Raw genomic sequence first — 16,079 nt, 5'->3', positions numbered from 1 at the left:
ATGGCCAAACTAACCTGTCTTTTAACAATGTTGATAGACAACAATTCAAAAACAAGTTTTACACAGGGCCCACAATATTAGAAGAAAAATAACATACATTGATGTATGTTCGCGCTAATGTATTTCTTTTATGTATTTTGGGTTTAATGTATTTTGGGTTTAAAAACACAACCCCTATAGTTCGGCCATTCAGAGAATGCGTTCCTGACACGTCGCGATTGAACTGACGACGTAACTTTGCAATGGCGTTGCAGTTACGATAAAAATATTTTTGCTGGTTGTTTACCGTTTTAACAATTGAGGAGCATTAAAACAACATTATTATATCAATAATCAATTGATGTAGTTACGTCGTCAGTTCAATCGCGACGTGTCAGGAACGCATTCTCTGAATGGCCGAACTATAATATCCTTCTACATTAGTTCTTTTAAAACAGTGAAAGAGCGTATATATTGAAACAAAACACGAGCTACAGCAATCGATTACTGTAATTGACACTTGTACAAGACAATTAGTTGATGTTTGACGAGCTTTTACATACATTGTCTCTGTTTCAATATTTTATGTGGAAGAATTGCTACTTGCTACTGGTAGGCCAGTGAAAAATTGACAGCAACAGTGGACCAGTAAAAGTGACCAATATGTTTTGTATGATGTCAAATACTGAGCAAAGGTTCAGATAGATATATAGATATATATATATTATTTATTGTTTACAAAGTAAGGTAATTTATTGGCGCTTTTATCGAAAAAAAAAACAATTTCTTCCAGATAGAGATTCTGAAAATTTTAACGTGAATTGTCAAAATTTTGCCAAGACTGATGCTCAGTTTGGCACTTTCTTAAAAACGTAAGACTAAAATTATGGGGCAAAATGTACCTATTCCTAAAATTATATTACACAGTTAAATTAAACACAAAAAAGTATTAAACTAAATGTCTTATAAATGCCCAAAAGAGACCTAATACAGCAAACCCAGAAGACAGCAATTTGAGCCAGCTACCTGCAAAATACGTTGCCTTGGAGGTAATGTGTGTAGGCAATGAAAATATCGATACATTCCACCGTCGGTATCGAAAGTAAATAAAGGGGTCAGCTGGCATGAACTAATTAAAAATACAGGAGCCGTTCGATTACTTCGTCTTTGTGGAACACCTATAATATTGGGGCGAATAATTCTTGTTTTTGTGTCGAATAATTTTATATGTTCTTAAAAATTTACGGATTTTGAAAATAAGTATATCCTTATTTAAAAAAAAACTGAATGTTGGTAATTCAATTCAAGAAAAATATAAGCATACCTAAGGTACAGTTCGCGTCAATTAACTTTGCATTTCTCAAGTTTTTTGACATATTGCGTATTTGTCCCTACAGACATTGTCGAGAAGCGTTGCTTGTCCATAGTAATCTATACTAATATTATAAAGCTGAAGAGTTTGTTTGTTTGAACGCGCTAATCTCAGGAACTACTGGTCCGATTTGAAAAAATCTTTCAGTATTAGATAGCCCATTTATCGAGGAAGGCTATAGGCTTTTTATCCGGGTTCGTGCCGAGGGTCCCACGGGATGCGAGTGAAACCGCTGGCACGAGCTAGTCATAAAATATATAACAAAAAAATACTACCCCTGACCAGAATTGGTGCAAATTGTACCTATATGGAAATATTTTAATATTATTGTGAGTTTATTCAGCGCAAACCGTGAACGCGTTAGGCAAGATTATTGATAAAATTAATGATTGATGACAGCCATTCATTGTAATACCAAAAGATTTGATAAAACCTGCTTTTGTTGTGGACTGTTTGGTTTGGTGTCGACACACATATTATTTGTTAAGTAATTAATCTTTCCCGCCTTTTCGGAGTCGGGGTTAGAAAATTCCTATTGAACAGTCGTCTGTCACGTGCTTAAGAACCTTTTGTATGGAGAATTTTCTTAAACTCGCGTCGAACGACTGTTTAACTTTTTTGTAGTAAGACCATGACAGTTTTAAATGGTCAGCTTCCAGTATACCTGGATTCAGCTAATTAGGTACCAGTGATTTACATGGATCGACTGCCTATCTGACCTCCTCAACCCAGTTACCCAGGACAATTAATGCACCTTAATATCTAGGCACTGCTGCGGAGCTACGTAACTGTTAAGAATACATTTTTGACTTTGCCACAATAAAAATACAGTAACAAAGACACCAAAATCTATAGATATCCCTCCAATAGAAGCCTCATTTTTTTTTCGAAAATACGAGAATAGTTATTAATTTCTAGACACGCGCCATAAAATATTTATAACCACTTATGGCTTGGAGTTTTCGTCACTGACCCCATAGTCTATGGAAGAGGCTCGAAACACGACGATACCATGAGAAACAACATATGTAATTGTCACTGTCGTTTTAACAATTATGTCTGAATCACCAAGTTTGTCCATTGATTTTTAACCGACATCACAAAGAAGGAGGTTTTATTTTGTGCTGCGTAAAATGGAACGTGGGCGTAAGAACTTTTTGTAGAACTGTAGTTCGTTGAACGTAAAGAATTTCGGATACTTAGGTAAGTGTTTATTCTAGTGGGGACATCGAAGGCATTTGAAGTTGTATTGTAGATAAAAAATATGACGAAGAGACTATGAATCCCCTTTATCTTGTCTTCTTCTTGTGTGTCACAACCTAGGTAAGTATATTAGGGATACAATTTTTATGAGACTTTTCCCTGAATTTTGTGTACCTTCCTTTTTCGCGTGAAACTTTGTAGATTTAATATATTTAGATGCGAATATTTGCTTCTTTATTTTTAGAAAATATACAGAGGGGTTATTTCCTTTTCTGTGACCTTCGGAACTGCATAAGTACCTACCTATAATTTATATGCAGAAATGGGGACCCATTACCTATAGGGACCGCTTGGTTGTTTGTCGAGAAACACAAATGCAAAAATTATCTGATCGTACGTTTATTCATTTTACGAATAACTTTAGTATTACATGTTAATTAAATCTATGTGCCGTATCTCAATGTAACTGTAAGCTATATTTTAAGATATTTCTGCTTGAAATATATAGTGAAATGAAATAGAAAGGATATTTATTTAAGGGCGCGGGAAATACTAGTTTACTATGGACCCGACAGAAAAGTCCATTACCAGCTCGTGGTTACATGTAATCAGAACTTGTTTTTAGAGTTCCAGAAATTATTATTGGCCACAGAGCATCTTGGTCAGATGATTGTGGCAGTGCTTGTCTAAGCGGTTATTAGTGATTTTGAGTTATTAGTCAACGAAATACAAATAAATAAATTGATATTGATTTGTAAAAACAATATTTCAAACAAAACTTAACATTACGACGCAAAATATGAATCAGTATTAAGTATAGGACTTAAAAAGTAAGTAGGTACTCGTATACCAACCCTTACAGTCTGATGCATAAATAATGCAACATTTGTAGGTTTACGGTACACCGTGGGAAACACCAAGTGTACCTGATAGGCCACTGACATTTTCCACATAAAACAGCGGCACTTTGATGCTACTAGGGCCACTTGGAACAGGGTGGGGCTCACTTGAAAGGTGGGGCATATTTGAAAGAGGGGGCGATGTATTCCAATATTTGCGACCGGTATTATTTGCGGAGCATTATGTATGCAACTTGCGATTGATTTGAAAATGCAAGGTCGTTTGCTTTTTTTCGAAAGAGTTTCTATGCAAAAAGTTTTCAGGATAAATCGATAATCCTTTTTTACAAAAAAAAAAAAACTATGCGATTTCGCTCTTTTGTTTTTATGTAGGCATTTTATTTTTATTTTTTTCTTAATCAGACATTTGGACGATGTTATTCATTTCATTTATGTTTTCAAATGATCATGATTCATTGATTTCCTGAATTTGTACCTAATCGAATTCAAGTATTCTAGAGAGGTTTTAAACAATTTTCCTCGAAAAAAAAAACAAAACAAAAACATAAACAATGGGCCGTTCCATTTGACAGCAGCCTTGTAATATGTTACTTCATAACCGAAAGGTAATAATCAAGAAGTTAATAAATAAAAAGGCAGCAAACAGTTTGTTTCCTTGAAAGTTCATGAATTTTTTGTGATATCATTTCGACCTGAATTGGCTTTTACTCGTGCCTTTTAGAATTATGAGGAATTATTTGTTTTGCTGTTTTACTGGCTCGTGGCTAAGTATAGTTATCGGCACGGATAATGAGCTCTCGGCGGAAGAGTGGGGATCGCTTTGCGCACTGTACACTGTACAATAAATCACTTCTGCGCAGGTGAAGGTCAGGGCTCAATATCCTCGCCGACGATTATAACAGCGGGTTGTATTGATCATAAGGTTAGGCAACACTTGATGCGGTCGGTCCGTGGATGATGTCTATGTTTTGACGAATTCCTCCGTGTTTCGAAAATTACAATTGGCTAGATTCGGGTAGTCATAAGCCGGAGAGTCTGGCAACAAATCTTACCAAAAGTTGCCCGGGTAACTGTGTAGAGAAGGTTATCAAGAGCTAGGCAGTAGCTCCATGTAAAACACTGGTCCTCTGATGCATACGGTTACACTGGAAGCCGATCTCAATTTGTTTAGTTGGAAAAGTCTAGGCAGATGATGAGTAGTATAAAATTATAACTTTGGCTGGCTTTAATACATCCCGTTACCAATTACCAATCCAAGGTCCTGGTCCCGAGATTTGTAACTTCTTGAAAGTTTTTCTTTACTGTTGTAAATTGGGTTATCCGGCAGCAAGATCATTAAGGGTTGTACTCCATCAGAATTGTTCTTAAGCTCATATCGAAAGCTAACGGGTCACATATATGATGCATGATATACCTACTAGCCCAAATATCTGTGTCAATGGGCGTGCAACTTTAACTTGCTCTTAATTACTGGTAACTGTGGAACAAGAATTTAATGTATAAGGGACTTGACTGTGGTGTGTGTGTGTAATTGAATGTACTCATATCACGTTCTATATCTATGAAAAGTTATTACTTTGGCATTGATCGTCTTTAATACCAGCTAATATATTAAGTATCGTATAATTTTAGAATCTCTTTTAGAAAAATCACTGGTTACTGGCATACGGGGTTGGGGCATATGCTCCACTTAACGTGATAAAATAGTACCTATGTGATATAATTAAGTACATCATCGTATTCATTATATTTTTTTATTAAAAGTTCAATTTGTTTTACAAAATAATAGTAAGCTATTCAGACTATTGATTTCAACCAATTAAGATCCTCATGGAACCAAATACTTCTACTTATAACTCTTCATCAAAATCCTCAGGTAAACGGCGAGCGCAACCCCGACGAAGTATACAAAGACTTCCGAGCCGCCGTACTCCAAATCCTGGGCACCACAGAAGACCAGTCCACGATGAACGGCGTCAGCGGCGTCGGAGTCGGCGCTGGTGGTATACCTGGAGAGATTGTCGGAGTAGAACCGGCGCCTGCACAAGATAGGAATAGGAGGGAAGAGAACGTGGTACCTGCTGTGATGCCTGTAGCTTTGCCGGTGATGCCTGTGATGCCTGCTGCGCCGGCGCCTGTGAAGGAGGTTTCTGAAAGACTGGTTTCGCCAAAGGTAAGCACAATGTAGCAAAAATATATAATGTATGTGTATATTGTTATATACAAGAACCTACTATGCATTGGGCATAATGTAAGATGTTTAGGGGATAACTGGGGAGACCGCAATTTTCGACCCTCATACCTCACCCATTCCAGTGAAGGTTCAAGGTCCAGATAAGGACTATATGTATGAGGCCCAGACTTCAACAAAGTGGAGTGATACGGAGAAGGGACAACATTCATTTCGTACCCAAAACTGAAAGTGCCGGCCAGAAGAAAAAAATAGTAGATTCTTGTAGAGAATAATGCCCTGAAGATTTTTTACTATTATAAGGAACGTCTTTGGTGGGCTGCGAGATTGTTTCAAAGAGTTACCGCGGCCCTGGTACATTATCAGAAGGAACGTGATGGGTTTAAATCAGTAAGTCTCCTCGGTGTAGCAGGAGGGGGGGGGGGGGTATATGGTAGACGTTCGATTAGTTAAAAAAATACTGTGGACGTTATTTGCCGTAACATTCAAGTATAGATTTTTTATTCACAGTTCTCACACTTTGAACTCAAATAGCAGTCGGAGGGTTAACCAAAGACGTTCCTTATAACAGTAAAAAATCTTCAGGGCATCCTCGACAAGAATCCTACGATATTTTTGCGGGGACAAGGCCTTTCGGGGCTGTGGGATTCTTCGAAAGAATAACCGCGGCCCTGGTTTCCCCATGATGGGTTTTAGTCAGTAAGAGTTTGAGTTCCCCATAGCGAGAGGGGGGACATTTGATGACTTCCCAGGTCGGGCAGGAGTCGTTTGAAGGCAGCGGCTGACTTCTCCAGTTTGGGGCCGTAATGTACCTATTGCTCCAAACATTGTGGGACTTTTTTGTATTTTCAAAGTCAAATAGCAGCCTAGGGGTTAATTGTAGACAATTCTTGTAATAGTAAAAAATCTTCAGGGCATTATTCTCTACAAGAATATACAATTTTTTTCTTCTGGCCGGCACTTTCATTTTTGGGTATAAAATGTTCGAGACTTGAATGATCTCCTTTTTAAACAGAAAATTTTTCTTAGCTCAGTGAGTAGTGGGCGAAACGTTTTGGTTTATAACGAAATGATATTATTTGTCTAGAAAGTTCTCTGCTTTCCTCCCCTTTGGTGAAGTCAGGGCCTAAGCGATGCTAATTTATACGAGAGGCACGGTCGTACAATGTGAGACTTGTGATCAATGAAGTACCAAATTGGACCTTATTATCAAAATCAGACTATCATCAAAGAATCCGCAACCATCCACCCACGACCTGTCGATTATAACGATTTAGAAAAAATACACCGTTCCATAGACAAGGGCGGTGACTAAACAGAAAATATGTTTTGTGCATTTATCAACCTTTGGAAATAAAGAGGTCAGAGCGAACACCTCCTTGACCTAAACACGTGTTTTGTAGATTTTCTTTATTAAACTTATAAAATAAACTGAAATTTCGTATCACAGGTGTCTTTTCCCACAAAAAATGGTTCGATTTAAGTGTCAATTCGGTCAACGTTTATAGAAAAACTGTAGAAAAATATTAGCGTTTCTATAGTTCGGCCATTCAGAGAATGCGTTCCTGACACGTCGCGATTGAACTGACGACGTAACTTTGCAATGGCGTTGCAGTTACGATAAAAATATTTTTGCTGGTTGTTTACCGTTTTAACAATTGAGGAGCATTAAAACAACATTATTATATCAATAATCAATGAATGTAGTTACGTCGTCAGTTCAATCGCGACGTGTCAGGAACGCATTCTCTGAATGGCCGAACTATAGGTACTTTTCTAGGCATACTTAAGTCCTAGTATTGTTAGTTATAAGTGATTTGTTCAAGGTTGATAAGAACCTTCACCGTAAATGGAGACAATCGGAGCATTTTATCTATTTTTGCCGATGTTGTTGATTTAACAGTTCTATGCTACTTCTAATGGTTGCTTTATCGGGGTCGCAACTGAGAATATTTTAAAATGAGTTCAGATTCGACTCCTATTAACCTAGCTAAAAAAATTGATTTGGTTTTTAAATTACACAAAACTTGACCATAAATAATTGTATGCATCAGCATGTAGACTATGGTAAATACTACGGTGGAGGTTTGCTCTCGAAGCTAGTTTTAAATTATAATCGTTGCTATATTTCCATCTTTTTATGGCGCCGTCCAGCAGATTTGCGATTAGGTATTGAAAGATTGGTGTCTTTCGGGTTACTTAGCCTGAAGCTTATATCTTAATAGGACGCACGTATATTCGTAAGAGCATTAAAAGTAATGGGTGGGCAGATTTTCATTTTTTTCCTCTGAGCCTTTTTCCCAAACTATGTTGGGGTAGGCTTCCAGTCTAACCGGATGTAGCTGAGTACCAGTGCTTTACAAGGAGCGACTGCCCTATCTGACCCCCTCAACCCAGTTACCCGGGCAACCCAATACCCCTTGGTTAGACTGGTGTCAGACTTGCTGGCTTCTGACTACCCGTAACGACTGCCAAAGATGTTCAGTGACAGCAGAAAAGATTTTCATAGTGCTATATAAATGCTCTCTTCTCCCTTCAGCCTGAAGTGATAAGAGTCCGCGGAGAGACGACCACGCCGCCGCTGCTGTGGGTGGTGGGCGGCCCCGGCAGTAACAAGGCTACGCTCTGCCAGCGAGCAGTCGCGCAGCGGCAGGGATGGACGCATTATAGGTAAATGATTACTCATCTGCAAGTATTACTGATCCTTTCAAGCCGGAAACATGAGCCTTTCAAGCAGTTGGATGATTTAATAAGTCCGATGCCTGGAATCACTGCTAATCTGAGGCTAGAAATATTTCGTCAGGACCTAGCAATTTAAGCCCTTTAAGTGTAGGTGAAACTTGTTTGGTGTGGGTTGGTCAGTAGAAAAGTTGGTTCTTCACTTTGTGGACAGGATACATTAGCATGCTGATAAAATAAGTAAAAAACTCAAATATGTACCTACATAACAAATGATATAGCAAAAGAACGAACATACACTCAAATCGGGATCAAAGCGAAAAAAAAATACAATATCCCGCCGAATTGAGAACCTCCTTCTTTTCGGGAACTCAGTCACAAATAATTATACGTACTTTCTCCATAAACTAACACCTGCAATAACCCAACTTTCTCCAATCTCCAGCTTAGGCCAGCGTCTCCGCAGCCTAGCAGACGCGGGCGGTAGACCAGCATCAGACGGGGCCCTCGCTCGCTCCGCCATCAGCGGCGGTGAGCTGGCTCCCAAGGAGTTAGTCAGCAAGTTAGTGAGGAATGCTGTGGGGGACGCCGGGAGAATGGGCCATGGGTTGGTGCTGGATGGCTATCCTAGGGATATGGAGCAGATGGAGCAGTTTCAGACTGAGGTAAGGAAATACCAATTTTAATGAAGAAAGATGGATATACGTGATCTTCTTTGTAAACTTAAATAAGGATTTTCGAGGAAGAGCATGTTCGATGATGTTAGTATGCTGAGTTCGAGGAAGGGTGCTTAGATCATCTTTTCGATAGTCGGTCCCAAAAATGACCATATAATTTGCTATAGATAAATAAGAATGTTACTTTGCACAGTAACTTTACTTTCCTCGTAAACACAATTATCGAGGAAGATGAGAATTTCACTCAGCAAAAGCGAATGCTTTCGTTTTTCCACAGGACTTGACATCTGTACCGAGAATTATTGAAATGCTTAATGCTTGGATACCTTAAGAATTAACTCGAATAATTGAACATCCTCCAAATGAACAACTTTCCCTTTGAAAAGTCGTTAAAAACCAGCTCTCCCTTGACATTCCAGTTCCGCATATCCCCCCGCATGGTGCTCCTGGACTGCTCTAAGCTGCAACTAGGGCGCGGCAGACGTGATGACTCGGTGGCCGCCTTCCGGAGGAGGCTCGAGGTCTTCCGAGAGCTCAGCCTGCCGATGCTGAAGAGCTTGGACCAGGATCATAGGCTGGTTATTGTAAGTTGATTTATTTTGATTGTTTTGTTGATTTTGATAAGGCGTAGTAATATTGGAAACTAACTTAAAAACGAGTTCCTGATTACCGTCATCTTCAGCTTTTTCTGCATGGCACAGGCTTCTTTTCATACAGTGAAAGAGTAAGCTTTAATCACCCGTGATAAGTCCAGTTTTCCTCAAGATGTTTTCCTTCACCATTACTCAGTCTTTGGCATAAAGTAAATAACCTTTTGGTATCCAACAGTATACGTATACATTGGTACTTCTTAAATCGAAACATCGCACTCAACTTGAGACGCTGGTGCTTTCACCACTAATGAACATGACTTTAATTCAATTCCTGATATCTACTGTTAAAATCTTTCAAGTTAGCTGTATATCAATAATGCTGTCCCATTATAAAGTAATACACTACTACCCAGCACTTCTACAACTCTCGGTACATAAGTTATTTCTATCTCTAGGTGGACGGTGACACGGATTCTCCAGAAGTGCAGGCGGAGTTCTCCCGCGTGCTGCTGGAAGAGATGGAGAAAGCTGAAGCACTAGCCGCCATGCCCCCACAAGAACCGCCCAAGAAAGGTATAGACAAGCATTATTAGCCTACATATAACTAACATAGGTACTGTGTAAAATCCGTACTTACTTTAAAAACACCCTTCGCTTTAGATAACGCTGATTACTTGATTAAATTGACAGCGCTTAAGAATAGGACTCTGTCTGTACGATTATACGTTTTCTGACTCAACCTGTGGAAGTACCTCACGGATCCTAATAGATAGATAAATACGCTATATCTAACACAATAATTTTTAATTGAATATTTAAACATTCAAAAATATTCTTCGTACAAAAATTAGCATTATTAAAGCCTAGGAAGGCTATATAATTTTTTCTTAAAGAGTATAGGAGTTGTGGTTGTAGAATTAAAGGCACTTTTGTAGTTGTGTGGATTTATTGTATCTTCACAGTGTTTACAAAAGTTATACTTTGCACTTTAATAAGGTAACTACAATCCTACAGTGAGAATTAAGAAGGACACGTGGTATCGCAACTTAATCTCCCTAGACACACTCTTAAAGACTGCTAGGCTATCGAATAAGAGGGTGCTTACTGGGGCCCGATTCTCCTAATTTTACTCAAGCGACGTACGATTCACATTCGACTGCGATCCAATCACGACTCGATTACGATTGAAGTTTATGTGGCATTCCGCTATTTTTTCTTTGAAATAAACGTTTTTATCCTTTTCTGTCATTCAATAATGAATCATTTTGTCTGCAAATGATTTACGATTGCAATATGATTGTAGAGCAAACTACCGTGTAGACCAAAGTCACCAAAATATCAGACCAATCGCAAACTAATCGAATGTCGTTGGAATACGATTGGTCTTATATTAGTAGCAGAATGCCCGATATGGTTAAAACTGCTACTGTAATTCAATTTCTATTCGATTTTGACAATATTAACTTAGGAGAATCGGGCCCCTGAATACGAGTGGACTGCGGGGCTATCGCACTCGGATCCGTCTAGTTAGCGAATGATCTGGCAGGCCTCCGCTGGGCTTTATATAGTCGGCGCGGCCGTTGTTGTCGTTGCTGTCGAAGACTCGGTGACACGTTCTTTGCAATGTGCGTGAGCTGGCGGTGATGCGTCATTGTATTGAGTTGTTTACTTGGTATGTTATAAGCGGCCATTTAACACTGAAAGAATTTTTGAAATCGTGGCCATTAATTCTTAAGGTTAACTTATTCAAACATTCTCTTCAGCTGTATAATATTAAGTACCTATATTGTAGATAAATCAGTGTTAAATAGCCTATATATTTACTATATTTAATTATATTCTATTGTAGAAGTATCAAGCATGCAGCAGTTGGCGACAGCAGTGTCTCGTATGGGCGGCGCGCTGGCCAACGGGCACGCCAACGGCGCCCTGCCTAATGGGAACGCACACAATGGAGTGGGGAATGGGTTCATTGGGATCACTGGGAATAAGGTAGGATTGGGAACTGGTTTTCCTCCTCCTCCCTTGGATCCTTGGCAGTCGTTACGGGTAGTCAGAAGCCAGTAAGTCTGACACCAGTCTAACCAAGTGGTATTGGGTTGCCCGGGTAACTGTGCCCGGGTGGGTTGAGGGGATCAGATAGGGCAGTCGCTCCTTGTAAAGCACTGGTACGCAGCTACATCCGGTCCAGACTGGAAGCCGACCCCAACATAGTTGGGAAAAAAGGCTCGGATGATGATGGGAACTGGTTTTAATTTTATTTTGGAGGTTGAAATCGACCAATAAAGATATCATCTGCATATTTCTTACTTGTATCAAAGTATTTACTAAATTTCTTAAGAAATTCTATGGACCTTTATGAATGACTAGCTGTTCCTCTCTTTTCCAACTGCGTCACGATGGTCCTACTTCCCACGTCGGGATAAAAAGTAGCTTATGTACTCTGTCAGACTGTACAGTCTCGACGAAGTATATTGGTGTTATTACAAAAAAAGATACGTTTGACAGATGCTTAACGCATTTGACTAATTTGCTTGTACGGGAGACTGCACAGTGGTGGTAACTGTCATGCACCTTAACCCAATAGTAATAAGTACGATTTTCCTATAAAACTGTTACCACTGACCGGAAGTTGACTGTACTATCATGATCTGTGTCTCATTTAAATCTGTTTACTAATTTTGACGTGAGACCCAAAGACGAGACGGATAAAGTTACTTTCGTATTTATTATATTAGGTACTATGGAACTTATCTATTTATTTTTCAGGTAAAACCCCTTCTGAACAACGTGTCAAAGATCCCGACAGTGTCGCAGATGACACACGACGACGTTCGCGCCCTCTATGAGCAGGGCACCGGAGAGATCACATTGAACACACACATTTAAACTATTTGCCTAGCCAGGTGATTGGTCAGCTGAAGTGAGCTGGCTAAATGGATGATGTGCAAAGTTGCTGTTATTATAGTTAAAAATACAGATATAATTTATGTCGTAAATGTTATGTTTCAGAGGTTCTTCAAAAATAAGCCACATTTTAAGCAATTTAAATTTTCAGAAAGTGAGGCAAATCTATTGATTTTTAGACGCTATATTTCAATCCATATATGATTTCGAGATAGATAAAAGAACAACTTCTCTTGTCAACGGTTAGTTGTCAATATGTGGCTTATTGTCGTGTCAATTTTGGCGCCCGAACAGGGACACTAATACCCATTCAAGGCAGTATATTGAATTCGATGAAACTAAATTGTTTTTTAATGTTCATTTATTTGGTTTACTTTGGTTATGTCAATGACTACATTAGCTATTTGTTGACATTGTCATACAACAAGTATATGCTTTTCACAACAAGTCGTATGTCCTTAAAAATACTACAAACTAAGAAATAAAAGGTGAAAACTAAGTTACAATCTACCAGTTACTTAAACTATTGCATTAAATAACTAACAAACTAGATAAAGCAACGACACACAAACAAACAGTGCTAACTATTGATATAAAATATCAATAAGACGGACTCCTCGAGAGCAGTGAAAGTGCCGAATAAGATAAATTTAGATTTAACATTAGAATATCATACAAAAAACTGGGATATAAATTATTATTATATTACATTTTAGAAGTAAGTAAGAATTTAATCTGTAAGAAAAATAATTTAAAGTTGAAATTAAAAGACTTGACTAAGTTTGATTTAGTCGGCGTTAATCACTAATTTACATCTTTACTGAAATATTAAAAAATGACATTAATAAAACGTTGAACTTTGAGGCCCGAGTTCACTTGTTACTGATAAAGTAATTCATCTGATAGTTAATGCTATTTGCCACTATGTGCCAGATAAACGCTGCTTATAATTTCTGCCAAACACTGCTATCCGAGACCTGTGAAACCAAAAGTAATAGTCTATAAGTCAGCTAGACTAGCTAGGCTAGGCTAGACTTCCTAATAGACTATCAGAGACTTGATCAATAACAGATGAAACGGACCATAACAGTCAGTTATGTATTTTTAATTCAGTAACAAACAATATACTTATTCGAAGAATAACGGACCACAAAATCCAAAATGGCCGGTCACTGGTCAGCCATGAAGTCGACAAATCAAATTCAGTTATAGTCAGCACAAAAGTATAAGATATAAAACACGTTTATTTATTATAATATATTTTATATCCAAAATATTTTGTAAAAATGACGCACACACATATTGTAAGAAGTGCCTTAGTTTAAGATCCGTAGCTATTTTTAGAGCTATTTAAAAAAAACATACTGTAGTTACTATAATATTTAGTTTCTAAGAAAAATCTTTTTAAAACAACAAATTGTTTAAATGAAAAAAATATTACACGTTATATCAACTTTGGTGTAATTACCTACGTTTAGTTTATTTTAATTAAAATTTAAGTACTAATTAGTTTTTTTTATCGAATCTTTGAAAGCAAACTTGTTCTCAATATTTAATCAAATTGAGACTTCTATGGTCCAATCGTAACAACGAGTCATCGAAGTTCAACAGCGTTTACAGTCTAGCGGATTTTCTGAGCGGTTTTTTATCGCGCGAAATGTGTCGCACGTTAAAAAAATTAGCTTAAAATCCGCTCGTGTGAAAACGCTGTAAATGTCAAATGTACGAACGCACCCCGCTTTTGACATGGTTGAGAAGTATTCCAAAAGGACAAGAAGATGATGAGAAGATCAATTCAAGATTGAAAATCTAAAAAACTATTGACATTCTTCTCGAAAACCTGGATATTCAAATGGTTAAATACCCAAAAAAAGTTGATAGCAAGTTTGCTTTTTTACAAAATATAGCGTGCATCACACACACACGTACAAAATATAGATTTAGTTAGTCTATAACTTAGTTAGACTAAGTCACGTAGTTAGTATCACTAAAGGGGCCAACTTAGATTTAGTAAATAGAAAAATATTTAGAATATATTTATTGTAGATAGATAATATTTTCACTAGTAACTTTATCGAGCACTTTTTATATGAAATGTCATAATCGTGAAAAAATTTGAATATTTATACATTTATGTTAGAATATTCATATGAAAAGAAAATGATTAATAATATTTTTGACGCTAAAGCGCACGACGAAGTGACAAAGATGGCTTGAAAAATGGCCGTTCGAAACTAAATGTCATGTTGACATTTGGGTAAAAGTCATATTATTATCTGCAAGTTTAAAGGTACTTAATTTGAAGAAAATCTGCTACCATTTTAAGTATTTTTTCATGGATTTGTTAAGTTAAAAGGCTTATACTTACGTGCTCCAGATTAATTATTGTTCCATAAATTATTGTTTTCTCCTTTCAAAGATTTTGGAGGATGTCCCCAAGTTCTTATATAAAAATATGGCGCACAAAAAAGAGTTGAACAGAAGGTTCTGTATAATTGGAGATTTTATTATAATTATATTATTATTTTAAATTAATAATTTATAACCTTCGTTATGAAATTGTTTTTATGTTTGTTAATAGAGAAGTTTATAAGTTAGATATTTACATTTATTTAAAAAAAATCAATGTAAAAAATCCATAATCACTTCAGTTCTGATATAATTTTGTTAAATTACATTAATTACTAAACTAATGTGTTAGTAGACGTCTTATTTACCATCATAAAATAAATAAGCACACTTTTGTAACATCGAGTTTTATTTGAGTTTCCTAGCGGTCGCCCGCGACTTCGGCCGCATACAATTTATTAGTATCCCCTATGTATTTCCTTATATACACTCTATGTACTCCCCTATGTATTTCCTTATATACACTCTATGTACTCCCCTATGTATTTCCTTATATACACTCTATGTACTCCCCTATGTATTTCCTTATATACACTCTATGTACTCCCCTATGAATTTCCTTATATACACTCTATGTACTCCCCTATGTATTTCCTTATATACACTCTATGTACTCCCCTATGTATTTCCTTATGTACACTCTATGTACTCCCCTATGTATTTCCTTATATACACTCTATGTACTCCCCTATGTATTTCCTTATATACACTCTATGTACTCCCCTATGTATTTCCTTATGTACACTCTATATACTCCCCTATGTATTTCCTTATGTACACTCTATGTACTCCCTTATTTATTTCCGTATGTACTCTCTATGTACTCCCCTATGTATTTCCTTATATACACTCTATGTACTCCCCTATCTATTTCCTTATGTACACTCTATGTACTCCCCTGTGAATTTCCTTATGTACAATCTATGTACTCCCCTATGTATTTCCTAATGTACTCTCTATGTACTCCCCTATGTATTTCCTTATATACACTCTATGTACTCCCCTATGTATTTCCTTATATACACTCTATGTACTCCCCTATCTATTTCCTTATGTACACTCTATGTACTCCCCTGTGAATTTCCTTATGTACAATCTATGTACTCCCCTATGTATTTCCTAATGTACTCTCTATGTACTCCCCTATGTATTTCCTTATGTACACTCTATGTACTCCCCTATGTATTTCCTTATGTACACTCTATGTAC

At 37.3% G+C, this 16,079-nt stretch overlaps 1 protein-coding gene across 1 annotated transcript in view; it reads left to right on the top strand.

Annotated features, from left to right (window-relative positions):
- LOC124646085 (adenylate kinase isoenzyme 5) overlaps nt 1–15,209 on the top strand; it is a 47,542-nt gene extending 32,333 nt beyond the window's left edge. Inside the window, exons 6-12 of the mRNA XM_047186126.1 lie at nt 5,291–5,587; nt 8,145–8,275; nt 8,730–8,949; nt 9,381–9,545; nt 10,010–10,127; nt 11,404–11,546; nt 12,324–15,209. Coding sequence (XP_047042082.1) covers nt 5,291–5,587; nt 8,145–8,275; nt 8,730–8,949; nt 9,381–9,545; nt 10,010–10,127; nt 11,404–11,546; nt 12,324–12,443 — 1,194 coding nt within the window. The 3' untranslated portion in view covers nt 12,444–15,209. The remainder of the gene's footprint in view (nt 1–5,290; nt 5,588–8,144; nt 8,276–8,729; nt 8,950–9,380; nt 9,546–10,009; nt 10,128–11,403; nt 11,547–12,323) is intronic.
- Nucleotides 15,210–16,079: the final 870 nt, after the last annotated feature.

This window comes from Helicoverpa zea, chromosome 3 (assembly GCF_022581195.2).
Source record: "Helicoverpa zea isolate HzStark_Cry1AcR chromosome 3, ilHelZeax1.1, whole genome shotgun sequence".
Classification (NCBI taxonomy): domain Eukaryota; kingdom Metazoa; phylum Arthropoda; class Insecta; order Lepidoptera; family Noctuidae; genus Helicoverpa; species Helicoverpa zea.
Note: the sequence above shows the minus strand (reverse complement) of the source record. Positions and strands in the feature narration are given on the sequence as shown.